Here is a 17584-nt window from a genome sequence, read left to right as displayed (position 1 = left end):
CGCCGGCACAGTTTGTATACTTTGATTTTTAGTGACCCAATCAATCGTTTAGAAAGGTTCAGGGAGCATCCAGTTGAACACATCGGCGTTGCGTACGGGACAGGAACGAGTAAACTGAAGAGATTAAACTGAAACAGATAAAAGTTATTACTATCATGTCATCGCAGTCAGTACAGTCGTGTCTGCTTTCTAGCATATTTCATGAAAGACCTTTACGCTTGGTCCTCATGTGAGCCTAGTAATATAGCTAACGATCCCTTGTCCTCAGTATGCCAGATGAAAGTAGCTAATTTGCACACGCTACTTCTATGTTCCATCAAAGATACACCCGCTTAACGCCCTGAAGCTTTCCTCATGAAATGTGAGGTGTCAAAAACTGACTCAAATTCAGTGTTTTCAACCAGCAAGTTCTTCTGCAAAAATACCCACCTTCGAAGAAAGATTTTCTTTGTTCTTCTGCCATGTGAAGCTGAGCTAGCAGCTACCCAAATTTTCAGCCGAAAAAAAGATTACTGCAGAACACGTGCATAGGGGAAATTTCGCTTCCGGTGTTATCTCAGGCTGCTTTTGCACCTGGTACGTATCACACATTCGACTCCACCTTGACGTTAGAAAACCATCTCGTCCCAATAAATGTTCAAAGTAGAGTTGCCCGAAATACATATTAACAGCATTCATCGCTACAATACGAGTAGGCATTGGATTGCATCTCCATCAGTCGCACCGCGTAGGTCAATGGAATGATGACTATATCATTTGTGCTTCAGGTTGGCTTTCCGTAGCTATGGTGATCCGAGATATCACTGGAACTGACTCCTCAGAAAACGTAGTAAGACCCCATAGCGTAAGTAACTATGTGAGCACGTAAGCAAGTCAGTTAGGTAAGTAAGAAGGGGAGAAAACAAAGCTTGAGATACTCACTGCATCAATGAGTTGTTCAGGTAGTGGACTAATGCGTTATAACAGAAGGTCTTGTGTCTCGCTTTTCCTGTTTGGTATTTCTTCCTACTTCACTTTTTACTTGGATGTAGAAAGTATGGCTTCAGATGGTTCATGTATTTTCTAGTCTGGCTAAATGCCCACCAGACATCACATTTGCGCGTGTCCAACTATCCAACGTAAGAGCTGCACCACTGATGATCCAGTCTTGCTTCCAAATTAGTACACCAAAGACACAATACAGACCAACTTGGTAAACGTTTTGTTTGATAGTGGGCATTCGGGTTTTTATTCCCCCTTCTCTAGGTTGCAACTTCGACTCCCACACAGGCCTGGATCGAGGAACTTTTTTTCGGTTTGCATAACATGTTTCCGAGAAGTCGTAGTCGAATATGCTTTGGTATGCTTTGACGGGAGTGTCGTGCTGATTTACGCACATCTTGCAGATCTCGATGATCGGATAATTCTGGGACCACAATGACCCCACTCTCTCATATATAGTTGATGAAATTACTGTCCTTTAGCTGCATCTTGTGTGAGGATGACCTTGTATATCTAAAATCTCAAATGCCAAAGCAGCTGGCTGGGATCCTTCAACTGTACTGACATCTCAATCAGCAGATAACGTGTTTACTACAGTTTGCACTGCAACTATGAGGCAAACCGCATTACCGTCTGTGTTGTCTGAAGATACCGCATGAGATGTTATGTCATGTTCCTGCTGAAACATTGTGAGTTTCTCTTCTTTATCAACCTTTCAGCTGCTGGCAGCCCGAAGACTTTCATGTCAACGAGTAAAGACTTCGCCCACTTTGATAATGCAAGGTCATAGCATCACAAATAAATTCAGTGAACCGGTAAGTGTTTGGGCATGATGTCACTGTGCTGGAAATAAGTTGTTTGCCGATATATTTGCCCAAGAATTTCGCATTCTCACCTTCCAAGGCTGTGAGACCCAAGTAGTCCAAATTGTCATGCATGATTGCGTTACTGCGATTCCCAATTCATTTGACATCATTTAAACATGTGCCAAAGAATTTTATGTAGTATGAGATCGTAAGAGATCGTTTATACACGTGGCGCAAACGGTTACATTTTGAGGTCACGCACTTCTTCACATATACCCACAATTTCATTCCATCCAGACTGTCACATACAGCCCCACACCGATTCTCTGTGAAACCATGTCGCAGATAAACTTCGCCTGTGGAAGAATTTTAACACATGTCAATAAGCGTTTGTACTGATGTTCAAGTTATTTATATCGTTAGATGTGCTTGACTTGGCGATTGAGGAACTAGGGAATTGTTCTAGATTTTTAGTGGGATAATTATGAACAGGTGTGAGTTTTTTCGGACTTCTTAGGGTTCATCGGTTCGGCCACAGTTATTCGGTTAGTCTGTTGTTTTTCCGAGTCCGAGATCAATCGGTGAGTTTCTCGAACTTCAATCACATGACCATTTAATTCTATATGAACGCAATGCCTAACAGATGTACACATAATAAATCCGACTATGGACCGTATGCACCCGGTGATAAAATAGCATACCCCGTTCTTCAAACATAACTTCCGCGATTCTGATTCTATAACAGCAAAGTTTAGCAACCGGATAAAAATGGTTATATATGTGCAGATGGTTGAGTGAGTTGGTGAAAAAGGGCATTGCCGCAAGAAATTTTGCAACCAACCTTCTATGCTGTTGCGGGTCAACAGGTAATCAAACCATTCCAACCTTAGCTGCGTGAAGTACAAATTTAGAACCGTAAAATTACATTCTAGAGCCGTTTTTTTTGCAGTTCACTCTGGTTCGCTACTGTAATGAGAAATGAGACACTGGGATGCTGTCAAATTAGTTCGACCGTAATACAGACGGGACACTCACACAAGGAAACCAGCTGGACCGAAAAGCAAAGGACAAATGGCTGCGCTCATACACCGATTGAATTTGATTCGTCAATGCAGCTAAATATCACTCAAATGTCCACTGTGGATTACAAACGCTTACCAGGCCCATCATCCGGACAGAACAACCCTAGAAATTACATTCTCGCTCTCTGAATCGATGGTGCGTTCTTTGTGGGACTGGTACACTCGAGGGTGATCATCTTACGAATGATGTATCTTAAAGTTCGATACATGCCCAGTCATATTCTTGTTTTCTGTGTTCTTTACAGAACAAGGCTCACAAAACTGGTCTGTATCGGATGTTGTATATCAGTTCACCTGTAGCTGCGATGACAAATATATAGGCAGGACTGAACGCTGTCTGCGTACTGGTGAGCATTTCTGAACAGTGTATGGCAGGAAACTTTACTTGGAACAATCAGTCATCCCAAATTTCTTTTTAATCGATCATGAGAGACGTTGTTGACGTGGTCACAAACCAAACCGGACACTTCGTTTACCATTCTTATATACTGCGTGAAACGCTAATAAGTTCACTCACTGTTCTCGGTTTTTGCCTCTCCAGTTCAGTCTAGAACAGTTACGTTTCATTCAAGGTCGATTCTCACTAAACTTATGATCGATTTTGATTTGGTGTGCAGACGAGTCCTTAACTATGGTGCTGCCTGCCGAAAGGATTCGAAATCCCACCAAGGTTACTTCAGAGACCCAGTCGATAACGCTTCCAAGCGTGTACTTTGAATGAATAGTGCTCTTAGTTTCAACAACCTATGCCATCATTGAGGTGGTTTCGATCGTAACCGGTACGAATTGATGAACTGTTCTCGATGTGAGCAAAATAACAGTTCTGTGACGAACTGAACTCTTACGAATTCTTGCTATCGGCGATGGAAAATGACAAAATATGTGCCCTCAAAGATGCATTGAATTTAAGTTTTCCTAACCAGAATCTTCGTAAATAGTCCCCTTGAGAAGGGCATAACAAGAACCAGCGATAACATAGACCTTTTATGTTGATTTCAAAAAAAGTGATGGGTTCTTGGCAGATAAGGTGTACGACGAACACATAATACTCTCGGCAAATTGTGTCTGCGCATCCGAAGCATTTAACGAACGTTCCAAGACTGTTCGAGTTTGAAATCCAATTTTTGTGATGACTACACACCATGTAGTCAAAAAGATACGAAAATCATAATTATTCCCCACATCAGGACACACAAGAACCAGCGCTTATTAGTGTCCTGTGAATATCAGGTAAAAATGGCATTTCAAGATCCATGCGCATCGCCTATATTGCCCGATACACGCCACCACTGTTTTTCCATATATCTACATTTCAGTCTGCGCGTGTAAGTGACCACATGCCATTCGAAAATACGTTAAGCACGGTGACCAGTTTCCTCTTGGCTGAACATGTTCTGTTGAAAGACGGATAGCGAATGCATAACAGAATTCGAGGATAACACTGTCATAGCTTAAGAAGCAATTTGGCAATGACCTATGATAAATGAAAAAAAGGATTTGTGTGCGCTGAAAGTCGCTGCTTTTGTTCTCCATTAGACTGGCCTTAAAAGTTTTTCACATGCTTTAAACAAACAACATTATTTTGGGTATTCGACGCACACTATGACAAATTCAGTGGTAGGTTCATCGAACACCTAATTGAAGAATAACTGCTGAAAAGTTGAAAGTTTTAAGTTGAGCGGTAGCGAATGGAACTAAGAAGAAATTGTGGCTTATCAGCTGTTTGGGTGCCATACGTGACACTGAATCAGTTCACCTGGCTAGTACCGCGGGATCGGTAGTATCAAACGCAAAGGAAATATGTGACTATCACACTCTAAATCTCACGTATAAGGCACAAGAGACTACCACGTAACGATGGTCATATGAACATCACAAACCTGTGACCCAGTTCAAATCCTCATGTAGATATTCACATGTCACGCGCCCAGTGGTCCAGCTCATGCTTCTAAAAGTTGCTGCAGTCGCATGAAGTTATTTGACTAAGAAGGAGTGAGACTTGTTCGACACTCACAGACCATAGTACGTTTCTGATCCACGGTGCCCTGTTAACCGGAATGATACGGGTGAACCATACTCAAATTCTCGGCACTCGGATTGTAGCTCAGCATCCGCTTTGCCCAACACGAAGACACTGTCCGTCGAAATGAGCGTATATTCATTGCGTCGGTGAGCACGGATAAAAATATCAACTACACGTTGACTATTGTTGTCTGGTGCATGTAGGTCCTCGACGGACCCAGCAAACTTGTGCCCTCTTTCTATCTTCTACCTTGGCTATCCGCCTGGTAGACATCCATGACTCATGACAGACAATTGAGTAATATTCAGATGGGGTACAGCCATTTCTTCTTTGCCTATCGGTCTTGATGGCTTTCCCACTCCTATGTGAGTGTTCCGCTCACTCCGAATGTTTTTATCCTTTCATGGTGGGAAACAATCAATCGATAATGTGTAGCAACAGCATAACCGGCTTTCTCGAAGTTACCATTCTTGTCCTTCGAATGAAAGAGAGTAGGACGAAACCGGAGATTTGGTTTGTGGCCAGCATGCCAGGGTCAAGTGAGGAGTACGAAGTTTGACAGAGCAGTGAGGGAGGATATGGCAACAGCATACCGGCTTTCTCGAAGTTACCATTCTGCAGTTGAGTTTGAAAGAGAGTAGGACGAAACCGGAGATTTGGTTTGTGGCCAGCATGCCAGGGTCAAGTGAGGAGTACGAAGTTTGACAGAGCAGTGAGGGAGGATATGCGGGTTCTACATGAAAACTAGTCGTTTTCGGCCGCCTAGCAGTCGAGCTGAAGTCGCAATTCAACGTTTTCAGATAGTTTCATCACGGGCACTTTTCGATTTTGTTTCGAGCATAATGGAACGTAGCATTGAATCACATTTAATTTGGCTTTGTGTCAAGTTGCTATTAATATTTTACCGTTCCTGTATAGAACTAACTCAAGCTATTGGCGGAACACATCTTGTCCGTATGACTATGTCACCACCACGAAATAGGAGCGAAAACTCTACCATTTAGGCTCCAAGTAGCCAATGCTTGCTTTTGTTCACTCTTGATAGAGGCCCATAGGTAATCGCAGTGAACACAAGGTTTCATCCATCTTTATGTTTCCATTTTAATGCCACATGTGACATTACCCCCTGACAGGAGAATCCCAGGACCAGTGAGCCGTTACGTTAAACTCGCCCCTTTGTTTACACTAGCACTTATCTTAAAAAGTCCAATTTTTAAAATCCTGCTGTCGACTTCTCAGTTGTAAGCCGAAAACAGCAATTCATCAGTTTTCATGAGGTCCTTGACGAGTTGCTTTTCTGTGCATGCCCATAGAATTCATCGAAATGACGGTATGGAATAAAATACATCACATACGGATTTACAATTTTACTTGTTTGCTTTCAATGTAGTCTATCCAGGAACACAGAGAAACAACTCCATGGTCCCTAAATTGGTCGGGAGATGAAATTCTGACTGACGAACAACTTGATGCACTCCTTCTGGCTGAGGAAGAACGAGAACTTGCTGAATCAGGTGTGTTCATCAATAGCATTTTATTCAAGATTTATCCTATCTTGTAACTGACAGAGGTGTAAAGTGCTCGGGGGTGTAATAAGGACAATTCAGTTATCCTTCACCATAGATAAGCAATGCAAAGAGGACAGCCTTTGTAGAGTGCTTCTCCGCTTTTCAGTACAAAGTAACTTCGATTGTGAGATGAAACACAGCCTAAAACCTCTGAAAATCCCCTAAATACTCACGGATTTTGATACGCAGGGTGATTAGATATGATTTACCGATGAATGGATCCATTTCCTAAGTGCATATGTAGACCAGTTCGAATTTGAATGGGCAGAATCGACTCATCCCGAACAATACGCCAAAAGAGTTGAGAATGCCCTTCAATACACTCAGAGAATGGTCAGAGGAACTTCCCAGTCTAAGCGCAGTGACATGTTTATACCAGAGCCCAAAAGACATTATTTATTCGTATACATACCCATTCGCAAGTAGGGTACCACAACCGGAAATGCATCTACCCAAGCCACGTGACTACTGAACGCATTCTAACTGTTGACCATAGATACACAAACACAGTAGAGCTATCGTACAGCGTGTCACCCGAATGCGAAACGCTAGTAGACCCAAAACAAAGTGGGAGTTGAAGTTTATCATCTCGGCATGCTTCTCACTAGGAAAGTCTAGAGTAGGTTTTTACCGCTTTTCCAAGACTTACGCCCGCATGTCTTCCAGTATATTGAAGCTACAATGACCTTCACACACCCTTCTTACTCTGATTACCCAGGCGTTCTCAATAGGATTCAACACCTGATTGTGCATAGGACCATTCAGTAGACGAGTGCTAGCACGTAATAACCACGATTCCTTCAGATAAGGACCATGGACGAGCACGTTGTCATCCGAGAATAGCTGGAAAGAGGTAGGTATTTAGTCTGCTCCCTAACTGGCATCGTCAAAAGATCTCTGTTCCTTGCAATAATTGCTCTCACAATCAACAGCATACAATTAGAATGCGCTCGTTCTCTCTGCGATCATACTGGTAGGACTCTGAGCCACATGAACCCTCGAGGTTGAGTCCTATTTTTCCCTTTTGTACTTCCCCTTGGCATCACTCTGCTGATTTCAGCCTTTCGTGAACATGATTTGCATTCACATCTTCTTTCGTGCATTTCAAACTCCTCCAATCGTTATAACGAGAGTAAGGGCGCTTCCCAATTTAAGTATTCTCTTTATTTGATAAGATGTGCTCCTTGGGAGTCATCTCACCGTTTTTTCAAGCATCTTCTGGTTGATTTTCCCAGTTCCTTTTTCAATAAATATACTAATAGCTTGTGGAGAAGTGTATCGCCTTCAAATTTGATCCACTCAGTTCGGTCACAATCCATCTGATTGTTGAACTCACAACCCTTTAGTTAACAGCGCTCAAGATCGACATGGCAGACATAATCTTGGGGTTTAAAACTCATATTTTTCCGACAAACCCGAGATTTTGAGTCACTTAGTTGGGGATGTTGGATCCCCAATGTTTTACTCATACGGTTAAACTTAAGTTGCCATTCTGGAAGCAAAGAGGATAGGCGATACGTAAATCAGAACCTTGACTGCTTTCCCTCCTATGGATTAAGCAAACTGGTTGGAGTGAGCGTCTGGTGATGTCTATCCCACCTCACCAGATCACGCACTTCGCCGAGTTAAATGAAGTTTATGTCTGGATCTGATCACGTTTCACATCCGAATTCGTCCAAGAACACTCATGGCCTACTGGATAGATGGGTTCAGGCAAATGAGTCTTTCCTACTGTGCGTAAAATGGGCCTTGATCCTTCATGAATGATATGTTATGAGGAACTTGGTCAGAAGTATACTCGAGAGGTGTATTTTAGTTACTTCCTGTATTCGAGCGGATAGAGCATGCAAGATGAGGCGTGGCTCGATTCCACCAGGCCCGTCCCCTAGTTGTGTTCGGAGAACTACTATTCGCCTACACAGCAGGTTAGCTGCGAACAAGCCAATTGGTGAATAACCGGCCACATATAGGCAGTAACGGTACAAACACGAAGCGAAGGGTGCTGGCTTGGTCATGTGGATCTTTAAAGAATCGAAAACTTCTATTTACGGCATTGTATTAGGTCAGCACGACTGACCCAAATATTCAATAGTTCCGTGAGGGCAATCTAGACTGAAAAGCCGAGATGCACTCTACCTATTGGGAATCATCAGCATTTCATGAAACTCTAAGGACTTTCAGACCCGTGACCTCTGTTTGATGAGAATCAGCTGATCGGCAGTCCGATTAACGCGCACTGGAACCTTAAATAGTCACTGGAACCTCGCTTGTATCTACTGGGACAGAATAATAATAGGTGAATCGGCAACAGCGCAGATGACCGAATGATCTTTGTTTGTCACCGGCTTCCTTAGAAAGGACGATACATGGAACTCACCGGCACACATGTTCCTGACCGTACTGGGGATCCAAATGCTCGTCAGCCATCTAAAGTGAGTATGCACTGCTCTTATGGTTCCCACTACCCAATGGATTATGACATACGTGCATGTCCCTGACATTTAGGCTATTAAATTGAAGGGACCGGGCCTAGACTTTCACGTGAACCCTCTTTTCCGGCCCTGTGACCACGGCACATCACAAATTTAACACCATGTGTGAACTACGCAGCTTCGACTATTTGTCCTCCGAACATGCGAATGGATGAACATATTCACGCAGAGAACTTCCGTGAGTTCTCCACACTGCTCATTACAGTGACCAAACAGATGGGACCCCGGGCAGCTTTAGGTTGTTCTGTAAAGTGGTTCGACGTAGGTTTGAACCCTAGAACTGTCTGTCCATAATTGACCAACCAACCTACCATATATCGTGCCCCGGTGACCTAATGGCTCCATATCGGAATAGCCTTCAGTCAGGATGGCAGAGCTGCATTTTGGAATGAATAGCGCTCAATGGCGAAGTGTGCGCGGTAGCAGAATACTGAGGGTTAATTTCCATACATACAGGACGGCTTTATTATTTGTGCTTTTACCCTAGGCACTGACCACTGAAATGTCAACTTTGATAAAACCTGACTAGTACATGCAGGATGTTTGAGCTTAGATTCATGTCACTTCGGCTATCCTTGAATACCCATGGAAGTTACACCAAGAGCCGTCTCTCAAATGTGTGCAGAGCAGCGACTTTTCTAGTTACGAGGTTCAAGCCGTGAGTCCCAGGAATCACTGCCATCATCATGTTACCCGACGTCCTGTGTTCACCACACAGCATCTAAACCAAATAGATCAAATTGATGTCATATACCGATAGAGGATACATTTAATCCCACCACTGGTACAAGAAAAACCACCTAGGCTGTGCACTGGTTACACTTTTTGACAGGCGCATGTGACGGATGATGCAACTTGGTTGCGCTTATACACTACCATCAATTCATTCGGACGAGATATTGCGTTTGAACTAGGCGGTAAACTACCACATTGGCTATTTGTGTTACATCATCCTGAACCAGTCAGAATCCAGGCTTGTAAATACTCGAACGTGTATATCACTCGACCTTTCGTTGTTGAACCTGCCCTGGATCAAACCTTGTTGACTTTGTCTGAGATATAGAGAAGATAATCATCAAAGGTGAACTGCTCTAAGGTCTACCAAAGCATGGGCTGAACGGATGGAGTGAGTCTGGGTAAAAATTACCATTTGGATTGATTCCACCAGCCGAGGGGCTTCGGCGAAACAACATGTGAACTTGATGGGACGCCCACAACGAATCTCCCCCGGTCAGTTCGCTGTTGAGAGGGGCACTTTCATCACTAGTTCACCAACGGTAACTCCAACATCAGTGATACAAGGAAGAGTGCCATCAGTTGTGGTTGGGGGTGCACGATGTCATTGGTGTCATTAGGGACGGGAATCCCTTGGCAAAGACGGGTTATGGCGCCCTAATAGCGGATCGCTAATGCACTTAACAGAATCTTGAAGCAAGAACGTTTCTGCTTGACGGACGAGAGCGCTAATCGTTCGCATCCTATAGGACAGATTAGCCGTGAAGAACTTGCCGGCTTAGTGTTTGTTGACCAGATCACATTGCGTCCCATTCTAATGCCCAACTGAATGCATCAGAAACGATAGCGCATCCACGGCTGAACAACGGGACTATGGTTTAATCACGCACATCAACCTAGCTTACTCCCATTCTAATGCCCAACTGAATGCATCAGAAACGATAGCGCATCCACGGCTGAACAACGGGACTATGGTTTAATCACGCACATCGACCTAGCTTACAGGATATAGTTCTTCGAAATGGCATACGTTCGTGGCCTACGTAAGGGACCTCTGCTGTATACGCAGCTACAATAGTACCTCGAGGATGTCTGATATCCATTTCTTTTTTAACTTTGTCCTTGAAGATATTTTTAAATATGTCTTGACTCTTGAGTAGAACCGCCTGCAGGGACCAGGCTGTTCGATTTAAACTCCGCAACGGCATCCATACAGAGAATCCCCAGACAGCGCAACCTACCCTGGACAAATAGGCGATGTAAGCTAGTCGTTTTTAGTTCATGCTTCTTACTGATCAAACCGAAAGTATCCGTGCAAGCCTGACTTTCAGCCGTATGTTTGCTTAGCTGTTGTCAACGAACAGGCTATCTCTATAGAGTTCCTCACGACCTTTCAGAAAACCGTTAAACTGCTCCACACAATGACGCTTCTGGGCTATATATATGTACCTTTCAAACCCCAAAAGCGACAGTCCTCTGTTCTGGTCAATTACGATGTTTTTAGAATATCAGTGACCACGTAAAATGCTCTTCACAGGTTGGCAACAAATGACTCCACACGAACACAAGAACTCTAGTTTGTTAGCACATGTCTCGGAAGGTGGCTTAATCGAAGCGTTTCGTGGTTCCATACTCAGTATGACCAGCGTTCTTGCTAATGGGCGTTAGTAGGTCAGCATTCGTAGTGTGTTGGAAAGTAAGAAGCCAGTTCAAAATAATCGACGAGGAAATTCTCGTAGACGGTCGCAGAAAGATTGCTAGTGATTTGGTTTTGACGGGAGACTCACCAGGAACCCAGATAAACCTGTCGTTTATGAAGTTCTTTTTCAACTGAATGTGCTGCATCAGGCCGCCTGATACGATATTCGGGACATCACAATACATTGCATGGGCATAACACACTACTCGTTAGGTTGCTGAGAACTGTTCGACAGCCCATGACCGGTTTCATCCCTCTTGAGGCTCTCCGAGTAAGAACGAGAGATGCAGCTGGGTTCCAGGTGAGCTGCAACGTAACCCAAAGGAAGAATGATGACAGTTATTCTCGACCCGTTCGAGTGTGAACGAGTGGCCGAAACGCCTGGGGTAAGTTCCGACCAATGAGGTGGCGAGAAACGCGTTCTAAGCTTTGAATTTCACTTATCCCATCATCAACGACGTTTAATCTGAGATGGGCTGATTTCTCCATCAGATTCTGCAGAAAAATTCTTTCAACTTATAAATAGTCTTGAACTATCGATGTTTGTAAACGACAATTCGTCTTTATTCGCCTGACCACTGAGACGGAAGAAAATAGAATGCGACATTTTGAAACCATTCATACTTTGGGGCGTGCGGGCAGGGAGTCTTAAATGTTCCTGTTCAATGCGACTAAGTTTCACACTTGTTTACTCGTGTGCCTGTGGGACTGCCGGTCTAAGCCTCCCAGAGGCATTTATTTAAGAAGTTAAAGGAGAGGAGGTAGTTGCCGGTAACGGAGTGGCATCACTGCCCGCACACTTGTTGCAATATTTACCAAGGCAGAAAAACAAGATCTGCACGAATGAAAAGTCTCTTCTTCAGATGCTGCAGCCATGGATTGATTTAAATCTGGTTACCACTCCAACCGATAGACTGAACCAATGGCATTCTAGTTGTCCTAGGTGTTTTGATGGCTAGACATCTCAACAGGGTCTCAAAACGTTCCATGAACAACAGGGCCCCACGCACTAATCAATTCGTCAGATTTGCATCCGTGGCTCACTGAAGAAAGGCGAGAAACATGTCTTCCGGACAAACTGACAAAGGAGGCCATCGTGATGACTATAGGGTAATCTGAAAAGTGTATTACTATGCACAGTAATCCAAGGCTGCTGTGTGAATCGAAGTATGTCGTTCAGTGCACAAGCATATCTAACCCTGACTATATCAGAAAAAGTTAGATAGCTCAGGACACCTACCAGTCGATTCATCAACATCAGAAGTCCACTGTTTTACTTATTCTTTCGAGGGAATAGCTGGGTGCCCACATCACCACTTAGTTCACTAAAGGATGTGGTAAAACGGAGGATCTCTTTCACAAAGCTTAGCTGGGCGCTAACCCAAATGACTGTATCTGGTCAGCCACCAACATAGCACGAGCCAGGACCCATCGGCAGCACAGAATATAATGGAAACAGCTCATTCGCTGAGTTTGTTTATTCTCACCCTGGTACCACAATCCGGCTTTTAAGATCATATAAACTTGCACGGACCATCACTGGTTTTGTGCCTGATCCGGTCTGTTTCTCTTTTAGCCACTGCCTTGGTTGTAACAAGGCGCAGTCGCAACACTGGGGTCGAGTAACCCATTCGTGATAACCGCCGGGGTTTGCAGGCAACCTAACTACGCATAGAGGGGTTCGCAAGAGCTTTTACTGGCAAACCGGGGTCTCAGCCCTCTGGTGTTGTACACAGCTATATCTGTGAGCATAATAGAAAAAGCAACAGACGGCCCAAGAACTCCAGATTAATAATGCTGTTTACTTCCGTATTTTAGCTGTTGTTCACCAACAAAAGGAACATATCTTCCGATTTTGCGGTGACTCACATAACATCCATCAATAAAGTACGCTACACCGTGTGAGAAATTTTGGGGGAAGTCACCACCAGCTGTAAAGACCGCATACCTGTCATACAGTGGTTTTAACTTTCAGTTTCGTTCACCCACGATTTGGGGAGGTGAGGTAGATAGCTTCGCATTGAAGGCTGTAGCTGATATAATTGATGCATAAATGCAGAGTTGCCAGCAGATTTTTCATTGGGGAGATTGGGAGGGGAGTCGTGAATAAATGAGCACCACTGAGGGTGCGATAGGACCATGTCTGACAATGTCTTTAACAACTGGTGTGTCCCGTCTCAGGACCCCAAACAAGGGGACGGCAATGACCAGCGCAGCTGAGTTTGCAGGTAATGGCTTTCATACTTCGCTACCAAGTCATTTTCTGACCCTCCCTGGCTCATTTTCATCATTCACTTGGTTTTTCGCAAAGAGCCTTTCGGGAAAGTTGGTTGAGTGGGAAAAGTGGTGACGAAGAATTAACGGTACGAATTTTGCCTACTCGTACTCCATTTTCACCTCCTACAGTCAAGGGTCTGAGTCTCGTACAAGCTCAAGAAATTAGCTGCAAGTCCGAAACGGCTGCAGAATAACTTTACGTTTCAAACTTCATGAGAAATCGCATCCACAACACAAGCCAGTGTCCCACTGCAACGGCTGATGGGTAGAACAAAATGTAACAAGTGAACAGGGAGATTATTTCTCAGTTGGAAGTCAATATGAGTTGAGAACATCTAACCAGCTCCCAAGAAGTCTAAGGCAATTAGTCTCCATATGTAATAAATGACCAATTGAGGAAAATACGATTCACAGTGGGAGATATTGTGACAATATTCTTTTTACTTACTACCCGAGAGCCCGATGGCTGTTGAATATCTATCCCCATTTTCTTCATTGAAGGTAACAATCAAACAACTGGAGAAATTCCCGGAGGAAGGTCATGATTCCAAAAGCCCCAGAACTGAGCACCCTCCTATCGTGCTTAGATGCTGCACACACGTTTACGGGACAGCTTCACCGCATTCTACACATCAAGTCATTCTGTGAATCGCACGAAACACCATTAGCAACAACAATAACATAGTACCCAACACCTACCGCATGTGTCCAATGACGGATCCTATGTAACAGTTTCATAACCTAAGCCACGGTTAATTTCCGGACAAACAGGATGCACTATGGTCCAATATCCGACGGCACTTGGTCAAGGAAGGTGAACGTCTAAACCGTATACAGTAACCTATCCAAGCTTCTAGAATGAGACACTCGTGAAAAACTGCACATCCAATATCCTGATTTCCTCAGTTGGATGCTAAGATATGCGGTCAAACTACATGTTCGAAGCAGTTATCTTAACATCTTTTTGCCTCAACTCGTTGAGATTACAACACTCAATGTAACTGCTTTTATTGGATTGAATAAAGTGGGTTTATTTATGGGGACGTTTTGATGATCTTTACACAAAGTATTGCCCAAATATTGTTTTATACATGATAAAGAAGAGTAGGCTGAATCTGCTTCGTAAAGTAACCCCTCGAATATGCTCCCTCCTCTGTGGCGAGATCAACCCCTCATCAAGACCAGGTGAGCACCACCATGTTTGATCTGATGTAGGATCATTAAATCCAACGAGTGGCGCCGAGTAAAGGTCAAGTGAAGTAAAGGCATCGGGTCAATTATGTCATGAATCGACTCATCCGTTAACGGAGTATCCAATAAAGGATGCAGAGGACATGAAAATGTTTGCAACCCATTGCTCCCCATAGTGAAAAACCAAAGGCCAATGGGTGATTTTTTCGAAGTTGCGTTGATTTAGACCAATTTTACACTGACCAGTCCCACTCTTCGTCCCCTAGGGTGACCATAATAAATAATAATCGTTCAGCTGTAACAAAAGGGGTTGAGACACTGCCAGGTTGTCCAAGCCTAGACAGTAACAGTCGAGATGCCGAGACTGGGTTCGAACCACGGACCTTCCGGTCAGTAGATTCGCGCCTTAACCACTGACCATAGGTTTATATGAGTGCTTTCAAACTGTTTACACTTGATTAAAACCGAATATCATCATCGACGATATATCAGTGGTACATACCAGCGCCTAACCGTCGCACAACCACAAAGACGCTATAAAAAGTAGTGCAGAACGCCCTACGTCAAGAACAAGGTACCTGCACATCTGGACATCACAGAAAAGTGGGATGTCAGGAGCAACTCTTACAAGTCACAACAAGAACAAGCGCCTCGCAGGATGCAAACTTTACTTAAGCAGCGTGGTTAGGAAAAAACAGCGTACCCACCACTGGGACCGGTTATGGAGGGTTTTCAACACCCAAGCAGAACCACGTATGCCTCACCTAACCATGCTTCAAGACCTCTCATTTTAAGCCGTTAAACAATGTTGTTACGCCACACCATTCTTGTAGAGTCTTGGGATTCGGTAACATCTTTACGTGACGTAACCTGATACATTGGTCAGTTGGAGCATCGCTGATTCGTCTGTCATTGAGAGGGCGAAATCCGTGTGCTTATACTGTTTTATCCAAATCCAGATAAACCGAATCACGCCTGTCAATCGGGTAAGTTTCGACTGTCAGCGAGGTGTGCACATTTACCATCTTCACTTACCTGTAATCGGTGGCCCAACCAAGCCCGGAAAACCTTGAGAGCGCCTTGCCGCCACCAACACAATGCCGTCAACGGTTTGGCTGGGTAGCTTATGAATACGGTAGATCACCAATGAAAAACTAACCCAAGCGAACGAGCTCGCTGACTCATTCCGTTCAAAAAAGGACTCATTCTCACGAGACTTATTAAGATGTTCATTTTTTATATTGTGGCGTACGGCGTAAACGCACTTATGTTTCAATGGACGTCAATCAACTCCTGTTGAGCCACTGGACGCCAACCGTCACGAAGAGACTGGACTTTACCATGGTGTGACAATTTTTGTACCTCTCAGAACCACTGGGCTATACTAGGGGTGTCCGCGCGACACTCGCATATTCTCTCATTCTACGTTGATCAATGGTCAGGAATCTGACGAACAGTTTCCCGGTCCGTTAGACTGAGGGATCGAATATATGTGGCAACGTGTTTCGTAAAAATGGTATTTTACCTGCATTTCCTGCCAAATACCACTGCCTTGAGAAGCTTTTAAGCCATTGGCTCTGATTGCAGCCCCTAATCGTCCTCCTGTCTACGTTTGGGCGCCTTCGCAGTATTCCAGCCCACGAACAACTTTGATTTGCACAAACAAATGAACTCTCGCCACATCGGCGATTACATGGTGCCATTAGTCGGTTCGCCTTACTGCATACGAAAGGGCGGGTAAGCGAAGACAGGCTATTGTTGAGGCTTCCATTCTTTCCCTTTCACTGACTTTTTTCCGTCTCCCCCACCCCATTAAAAACCCTCCTTGTGGATCTAGCAGTAAGCGCTGATAACCCTGTTCATCCTGCATCGGTTTTTCAAGTAACACCTGCGCGTCATCCAGCGCCAACATCCCCAGGCGTCTCGAAATCCAACTTCAAGCCTCAACACCCAATCTGTCTGGCTGCCTTAAATGTCCACACTCTGAAACAAGTTGATATTGTTCCCAGACTGGACTCGCTTGACGTCGATGTGTGCTGTGTCTCAGAAACAAAAATTCAAAATGCAAGCACAGCGGCTGAGCTAGCCACTCCATCACAGTACTAGCTTCCGAAATAGCCCAAGTCACCTGGTCACATGGTGTCCTCCAACGACGTGCCGGCTATGAACTCACATTGCCATCAATTGCCGATGGCGCGGATCAACAACCGACTGCCGGTCGTTTTGGAACACATTTGTGGATTCCGAAAACGCGCTCGCTCGGAGCCGCTTCCCCCTTCGCTTTCCAGCGCCGCGTAAGGGTGCGGAAAATCGCTTGGAAACTGAGAGACTGGGTGTTAGAGAAATTTAAGATAACCATCTTCTAGAGTCTCTTCCAACTATCCACCATCACATGAGAATTAATACTTAGACGCGATCGCCACCTCTTTGCACAGTGCTGGAAAATTCGCCTGTGGCACGGCACCACCAGACTCCCCCAAGCATTGAATATCAGACCGAACGGTGGCACTGCCCAAATCTCGGAGAAGTACCCCCAACCTAACATAACTTGACTCGACGAATTATCAGACGTCAAGTGAAAGTGAGCGTTCGAGCACACCGTGAAGTATGATGGACACAGAAAGCCAAAGAAATGGAAGAGGCCCAGAAAGCAGGTAATGCCAGGAGATTATTTTAGTTGATCCGTGCCACCGGTCCCCGGAAACCACCTGTGAGTGAAAGCATCAAGCA

The 17584-nt window shown here is 44.4% G+C and overlaps 2 protein-coding genes across 2 annotated transcripts in view; both read left to right on the top strand.

Moving 5' to 3' along the window:
• Positions 1-14691, top strand: part of T265_11242 (hypothetical protein) — a gene marked incomplete at both ends in the record, with an annotated part of 34275 nt that extends 19584 nt beyond the window's left edge. The window contains 3 exons of the mRNA XM_009177845.1: positions 1701-1796; positions 6283-6406; positions 14165-14691. Of these exons, the coding sequence (XP_009176109.1) occupies positions 1701-1796; positions 6283-6406; positions 14165-14208 (264 nt within the window). The remainder of the gene's footprint in view (positions 1-1700; positions 1797-6282; positions 6407-14164) is intronic.
• A 2770-nt stretch (positions 14692-17461) lies between these two features.
• Positions 17462-17584, top strand: part of T265_11241 (hypothetical protein) — a gene marked incomplete at both ends in the record, with an annotated part of 4298 nt that continues 4175 nt past the window's right edge. Inside the window, one exon of the mRNA XM_009177844.1 lies at positions 17462-17508. Within this exon, the coding sequence (XP_009176108.1) occupies positions 17462-17508 (47 nt within the window). The remainder of the gene's footprint in view (positions 17509-17584) is intronic.

The sequence above is a fragment of the Opisthorchis viverrini genome (genome assembly GCF_000715545.1).
Source record: "Opisthorchis viverrini unplaced genomic scaffold opera_v5_462, whole genome shotgun sequence".
Taxonomy (NCBI): domain Eukaryota; kingdom Metazoa; phylum Platyhelminthes; class Trematoda; order Opisthorchiida; family Opisthorchiidae; genus Opisthorchis; species Opisthorchis viverrini.
The sequence above is the reverse complement of the archived record's forward strand: the minus strand, read 5'-3'. Positions and strand labels throughout refer to the sequence as shown.